Source organism: Limulus polyphemus, unplaced genomic scaffold, assembly GCF_000517525.1.
Source record: "Limulus polyphemus unplaced genomic scaffold, Limulus_polyphemus-2.1.2 Scaffold5726, whole genome shotgun sequence".
Taxonomy (NCBI): Eukaryota; Metazoa; Arthropoda; class Merostomata; order Xiphosura; family Limulidae; genus Limulus; species Limulus polyphemus.
In genome coordinates this window covers 34,266-42,324 of record NW_013671336.1, presented here as the reverse complement: position 1 = coordinate 42,324, position 8,059 = coordinate 34,266, and the positions used below count along the sequence as shown (strand labels likewise).

Below are 8,059 nucleotides of genomic sequence, written 5' to 3'. Positions count from 1 at the left end.
GTGTGTCTTATCCAAAAAATATGGTATATCTTTACTTCAAATTATTTTCTTTGGTGAAAAAACTTAACATTTTACTTTCCTAGCTTTAGTAGATGCAAACTTATCAATTAAATCATTATAATTGAGGATGTTTACAATTTCATGTTCAATGGACAAAACAGCCAGTTTGGTTAAGTGCTGCTGACTCATTGTTGATCTTAGATAATTCTTGATTAGTTTAATTTTGCTGGAACTGTTCAGCTGTGGCAACTGTGACAGGAAGGGTTAAGAATATGCACAAAGCAGTTTCAGTATTTTTGTATTAGGCTGTCATACACCACTCGTGTATAGTATTCAGAAGAGTTAGAGGAGTAGCATTTCCAGGTTCTTGAAACATTAAAGATACTTCAATCTTAAGCTTTCTATTACATATTGAAATCCATTTGGTTCTAGATCTTTGTAATATTTAATAGCTAACTCTTTAGCATATTTTCTCAAATTTGGAATGTCCATACTACAAATCTGAGCTGGATTTAAAAGGGGGAACTCCAACAATGTAATCTTCAAACATTCAAATGACTTTTCAAATTCTACCATGACCTTATCAAGGACTGTATAGAATTCTGCTTTAAAACCTTGCTCTTGTGAAATATTGTCCAGTCTCTTCCCCTCCTTTCCCTAAATACAGGAGTAATGCTCATTTTTTTAGCTAACTCTGTTTCTTCTAACCTAAATTTTTCTAGATTAGTCCCTTGAAGATTTTTTTATGTATGGTAGATGCCTTCAACAAGTCTCACTGATAACAGGTACAGTAAAAACCCAATTACCCTCTTAAGCATGCTTCCTGTAATGTTTGCTAACTCTCTCAACACGGGCTTGGTCAATTTGACAATTTTGTACTCAATTAAAGTCTTTATAGATTTAATACTTCTAACTTTCAATATAGTGTGTATATCTTCACAAAATTTGACAGTTTTTCAGTCCATTAATATATTGAGTATTTGTTTTTAATAGTCTATGTGCAAAGTAATTTTCATGTAAAAATTAAAAACAATTTTCTCATTTCACAAATCTCAAATTTCCTTTGTGTAATCCCTAAAACCTCCTAAATGCATTTCAAAGGTTTTTGATATTGGTATAACATAAACATAAAGTATATTAATAAAATTTTGAATGTAAGTCACTAAAACCTTGTGTCATGCACAGTAAAAGATGCCTGAGACAATAGGGTTAATTTGGATGATAAATTCATATAGTACAAGATGATAAAACCCTATAACCCAAGCACTTTTGAAAGGTGGACCTTTCTTCTTCAGGGGCAAAATGGAAATGGTGGTATAATCGAATAAGTGGTATATAAAGAGAGTTGAGTGATGTCATGAAGGTCACCCAGTTTCCAGGAAATGATTTTTCCATGTACTGTTGTAAATTTGTCTAGGGGATGAGAGCATTATGTAAAAATGTATTAGGCATATTTTCCTTTAGCATTGGCTAAATATATATATATATATAAAAGTGTACTTAAGGGTTTAAATAAAATATAATAAGTAAGACTAAAGATGAGTATGGTGGTTATAAATTCTGTAACTAGAGTTACACCTAAGTGTTCATGGAGTAGTTGTATCAAGTAAGGCTAAAGATGAATTTGGTGGTTATAAATTCGGTAACTAGAGTTACACTTAAGTGTTCATGGAGTACTTGTACTAAGTAAGGCTAAAGATGAGTATGGTGGTTATAAATTCTGTAACTAGAGTTACACCTAGATGTTCATGGAGTAGTTGTAGTAGCTGGAGACTGATTGAAGAAAGAGGTGTTAAGCTCACAGTGCCTCCTGCCCTACCCTAAATACAACTCTGTGTGCTATTTTTGGTTACCACTTTGTATTTATACATGATGCTGTAACTCTTGAGAAAGGCATAAGGAAGGTGTTTGAGGATTATAAAGTTGCTAATTTAACATCTATTTTTAAAAAAGGGTTATAAGAATTGACCTTGAAATTATAGATCAGTCAGTCAAAAGAAGTATACAAAATAAAGTAGTAAAATATGATAACATAAATTAAATTTAACATAGATTCAACAAAGTTAAATCTTGCCTTAATGCTAATCTCTTAACTTTCTTTGATGATGTTACTTGAGTGATGGAAAGGGTGTAGATTTGGTGTATTTAGTTCTTAAAAAAAGTTTTTGGTGAAATGCCACACAAAAGATTCATTAAAAAAATCACATCTGTAGGGTTTGGGTAAAGACTAGTTAATTGTACTGGATGGTAGTTGGAGGGGAGAAAGCAAAAGACTGTTATTAATGAAGTCCAATCAAACTGAATGCTTGTTACTAGTAGAATGCTCTTTTTTATTTACTTAATGATATTGATAGATGCATAATTTGTAAAGTTTGCTGATGACATTAAATTCTTGGGTATGTGTAACTCTACAGAGGATGTTGAAATACTATAGAATGATTGGGATCAGTTGTTATGCTGGAAATATGTTTGGCCAATGACCTTTAATCAGAATAAATACAATATATTACATTTAGGTTATTGTAATTGAATCACATGTTTAATATAGATGGAAAACCACTCAGTAACATCAGAGCAATTCTTTGCTGTTAGTAGTAAAGCTAATAGAATTTTAAGTATTTATATACATGTGGAAGACATTCAAAAAAGATAATTATCTGTCTAAAAAAATCACTATTTAGGCCACATTTGGAATACTGCATACAGCTTTGGTCTCCTTTTATTGACAGTAATGGAAGCCAACACCTTACAGAGAGGAATTCATGACTTCTTATGAAATGAAAAGTAGATTTAAATTTTTACTTTTTTCTGTGGTGGTTGTGCTTGGACAATCTTTTGCCCAATACCAGTGCTCTTCAGTTATTAATGATAAAATATTAGAATTATATTTTTTTAGATTTTGTGCCTGATGTTTTTCAAACCATCATCACTCTTCCTTAGTTATGTGTTTATAAGAGTATGATATTGTTACGATAGCGGAAGTCACGTGACGCTAGTAACATGTCATGAGATTCTAGAAAGATCATATTCGTTCGTGAAGCCTCAAGTGTTCTCCAGATGCCCTCTATTTCGTATATATAAGTCGGTAAATAAAGTGACAGCAATAATGGTATAGCAGACAGAGAGATTGGAGAGATAGATGGACAATTGAGTCAAGCGCGGTAGTAAGTAAAGTGCGTGAATCGTTCGTTGTAAATTATAGCGTGTGTTTAAGTTAAGGTGACTGTGGAAATTAAGTGTATTGCAAAGTTGAATTGAGAAAGAATAAACTAGTTTTATTTGAGAAAGGACTTGTATCGCTGAAGTTCTTTGGAAAGAATTTTTACGAGTAATTAACAAATGACCAGAGACATAACAATATCATCCCCTGAAAAATTTTAATTGTGAGAGGTCTCAAGTTATTTGAATTTTTTTCTGTTGTGAATGCTTAGTTTCCTGAAAAATAAATAAATATATATGTATGTGTACATTAATGCTTTATTTATGTGGATATTCTTCTAACATTAGCGGAGTTAGGGGACTATGATCCAGATGAACACAGTGGTAACTATGTAGCAGACTTCAAGCTTCTTCTGAAACAGACAGCTCGCCTTGAAGAGAAAGTAGCTGAAATTCATCAGTGTCACTTACGGTGTGTAAAATACGTATTGTAAAGCAGTTGGTCTATAAATACTTTATGTATTGGTAGATTTATATATCTAGTGGTTCTTTAATAGTTCTTTAATAATTAGCTAAAATGTTTCTGGCAAAAATAATGTAGTTCACCATATTTAAGTGTCTTCTGACATTATAATTGCTGTAAAACACTGAACATTAGTTCAGAAAATGTAGTTATTGTCTACAAATGAATCATTTGTTCTGTTTTTGAGACTATATACAAGCTCTTGGTGTAATAGTATTTACACTGGGTACCCGCCCAACAACTTTACTATTTGGTTCTGAAGTTGCAACCCAGATCTGTCAAAGCAGTAAATAACATCAAACTGCATGCATTCTTTTCATTTTTTTCTTGGCATTCTGATTTTCCAAGATCATCTAAGTGTAAATATTGAGAATTGAATGTCATATATGTTTTGTGCATGTTAAGAAATAAAATATAATAATAATAATTCATCAAAGTTTTGCTGTGTGTTTGTTTTGTTTTCCATTCATTCCTTTCTCTCTGATAGTACTGTAAGCCTTATCCCTACCAGTAATAGTGTACTGCTATTGTTTACTGGATATAGTGTACTAAACATATAACATTACACAGTTATCAGTTTGCGTATTGAGGCTTGAGATGTTATGCACAAAGTCTGTATGTAATGTGGCAAATTGCTTTATGGATAATGTACACTCGACTCAAAACTTGCACCTGTCATCACATGTTCACAAAGTTCAATGGTTTATACGGTTTGGGTTATACTATAACCCGTACCATAATTCATAGTTCTGTCTAATCACATAAACTATGTATTGATAACAGAAAGTGAAAGCATGTGATTGGCCAAGCAATAATATCAGACTGTGATACTCATTTGAAGGTTGCTGTAAAATATCTGACTAAAGTAATGGAGGGATGCAAGTAATATAAGCAGTAAGCATGTATACCCATGGCTTGCAAGTTGCAAGATACAACTGCTCTTGTAAGCTGTAAACCCTTGCTTGTGTCTAAGATGGAAAATTAAAAAAGACACACAAGATACAGTTAACTTGGAAACAACACTAAACACATTGGAGAAAATAAGCATGAAAGTCAGTACAGCAAGCATTAGACCTAGTTTAACTAACCTACTATGAGGTAGGTTCAGCCTATACTGTAAATATGAATGCTTCACTTCAGTTTCATAATATTTTGTAGAACTTTTTTCTGAAGTATTATACTGTTGTTTAATCTCCTTCCCCATGACTTTAGCTTTCCAAATTCTACCAAATGTACAAAACTGCAAAAATTGGCAGTCCAATCCTAGGCTAACAAGTCTTTCAGTTTCCGTTGACCTTTAACAGTAAGTAAACTGAAGGATACCCAATGGGTATTGACCCTCAGGTACCAGGGTTGGAAATTTCTACCCAGTGATAAACTCTAATAGAAAATATAAATATTCTTGACTATTTCAGGCAATAGCACAAAAATCATACAACTAAACAGTTTACATTTCTTCTCATAAATGGCAAAAGACATTAAGTTTTCATAAAGCTTAGGACAACATTTTCTTATGTATGTATGCGTGTGTATATTATTTTGTATATACTGGGCAATGTATAATTGGAGGTGCCAAATTATCAGCATATATTTTAACATCACTAGAATTATAACTTAACTACAAATAAGAGTGAAATTTACTGTCTTCTTAACCCTAGAGTGCCAGCATTAAATTTTCAGTCATTAACACCAGGTGGTATGAGGTCATAGTGACCCCACACTGGTGTTCTAGGGTTAAGGCAGTTCCATTCCTTGCTCTGTAGATGCCTCTTGATATGTCGCATATCGTAGTTGCAACAACATTATATCTCGGCAATATCAAACTTAATCTTCTCAAGATGTTTATTTAACATAATAGCAACCACCTATATATATATATATACCCTGAGCAGCCAGAAGTTTCTGGATGGAGATCTAAAGAATGTTTCTCCATTTTCACACACACAGTATTTTCAGTATAACTTGTGGATGAGGTAGATTTCAACTCGGTCCCTGAAGTAGGTCCAAGTGGTTTCTTATGGATAGAATCTGAAGAAAATTCTGAACAGTCTATTCTTACAATATTTTGGAATTCAAGATGGGAAGTAGTGATGTATACAAAGATGGGACAAGTATTTCTCTAAATCAAAAGAAAATCATGTTCAATAGTTCCAGTGGAAAACCTGACAGTTGTTTGTCAAGATATTTTTCCTATGATGCACAACTTGATCTCTATATGTTTGTTTGGTTAGGTGTGTTTCATCACTATTAGAGAGCCACCTCAAACTTGTTATGCTTGGCTTCTTGGCAGTCAGCTTGGTGCCTCACAAGCTGTGTCTGAAGTCATTGTATGTAAAGAGCTTGGAAAGCTCTGTACTGACTGCACAGTAGCTGACCATTGTTAGAATCAAGTATTGTTGAGATTATACATAAATTATCTTCTGTCTTGCTATTTTTTTTTAAGTAAGTTCATGATTGAAAACTTTACTGAGATCATTAAAACCAGGTATAATTTGTGTATTTTGTCTCGTTTGTGACCATTTTTTGACTGTTAAGTAAGTTTACCAATAACTTATATAATCAAATGTTATAGCAATGTTATGTATTACTTATTAGTGGCCAGGTTCCAGCTGTGGCAGAGATAAACTTTTTACAAAAAGCTTGTGTTTTGGATGCTTATGGAGTTGATCCTCACCCTGTCAAGGTGAGCATGAAATTACCAAATGTGTAAATGTATGTGTACATAGACATTTATCATAACTGTTGACTTTTATCTAATGTTACTGTATAGCATCTCTAACCATTTTACTGACCTCTACCACTTGCATATTGATTATTCTATACTTCATTGTAAAGTGGCTGTAGCATACATTACACAAATCATGTGAATTTGTTCTTAATATGAGGGTGATTGAAAGAACTGCATAAATTTTACAGCTAATAAATATAAAACTGACTTATCAGTAAACATGGTAGTGAAAGTATTAAAAGTTTAGGCACAAGTTTTAAGATAAAATGTATGTTTGATAACATATTTTGTCACCTTATTGTAACTGTCACTATCATCTTCAAACTTAATTATTGGACTTGCATATACTATGAAGTACAAGTAATTTGTCAAAATTTGTGCATTCATTAAATATAGCTACTGGAATATAGTATATGGTACCTTAATTTATGAATTTTTTATAGACGTAAGTTCATTTCTATATCTCAATATATATAAAGGGCTGGGTGTGGCCTAGTGATTACCTGCTGGACTGTGTATCTGAAGGGCCATGGTTCATGTTCCATTGCCATAGAGTTGTACTACACATTTTGAGGCCATGAATGTGTTTTAAGAGTGATGGTAAAATATTTGTCAATTAAAGTAACCCAGAATTTAGTAGTGGGTGCTGTTGACTTGCTGTCTTCCCCTCTATTCAGTTAGTTCAAAATTAGGGATGGCTAGACTAGATTGCCCTTGTGTAACTTTTCATGAATATCAAAAACAAACAGTACAAACAAATAGCTGTGATAGCAGTCTAACTTGCATATTCATTAAATAAGAAATGCAAATTAACTTTGTTTATCAGAGTTCATGTATTTCTTAGTTAATATTTGAACCCTATATTTTATATTTGATATTTTAAAATAAAGACTTAGATCACTATTGATTGGAACAGTGAATCTTCTTTAAAAACCTTCAGCATGAGCACATAATTAAATTCTGTTGGCTGTATATATAACTTGAAAACTATCTGTTTGTATTGTCTTAAAACTATAGTTATTTTATGTATCATAGCTGTGAATTTTATAACTGTTGAATGTCCAAGTTATCTGCAATTTTTCTTTATTTCCCTTGTATGTATATCAGCTTTATAGTTTATTTATTTTTGTGTTTAAGAGGGTGTATAAAATTATTTCTATGTTTTGACTTACCAATTTAGTCCTACACTTTAATTAGCATATTAGGATGCATACAAGTACATTTATACAGTTTTATCATAACTTGTATCACATGTACTTACAGGATCCAAAAGGAAATCAGATGTACTTGGGAATTAATCATGCTGGCATCTCAACTTTTGTGGGTAGTCAAAAAACCCATCACTTTAAATGGTAAGATAAGCTGTAATGAGTGTTAGTAATGATAGACTTTATGCAGTGTTATTCTAAATGCATTTTTGCAGAATATACAAGTTCCTATTTGTAGAAGTGCATGAAATATGTTATATAAGGAAAATTAATATTGTCTCAATCACATTTAAGATAAGGACATTTGCAAAACCAGTGACCTGTTAACCCTTTCGTGACAGGTGGGTCTAATAGCACATATCATGATCTTTTAGCAAGTTATTTTCAAAATTTATTTAATCTACTTTTGATTTATATTATGCCAATTAATATAGCATAAAA

At 32.1% G+C, this 8,059-nt stretch overlaps 1 protein-coding gene across 2 annotated transcripts in view; it reads left to right on the top strand.

Moving 5' to 3' along the window:
- Positions 1-8,059, top strand: part of LOC106472911 (FERM domain-containing protein 5-like) — a 51,610-nt gene that overhangs the window by 16,223 nt on the left and 27,328 nt on the right. For both annotated transcript variants that reach the window (XM_013933583.2, XM_022401454.1), the window contains exons 6-8: positions 3,508-3,631; positions 6,278-6,365; positions 7,674-7,762. In XM_013933583.2, coding sequence (XP_013789037.2) covers positions 3,508-3,631; positions 6,278-6,365; positions 7,674-7,762 — 301 coding nt within the window. The remainder of the gene's footprint in view (positions 1-3,507; positions 3,632-6,277; positions 6,366-7,673; positions 7,763-8,059) is intronic.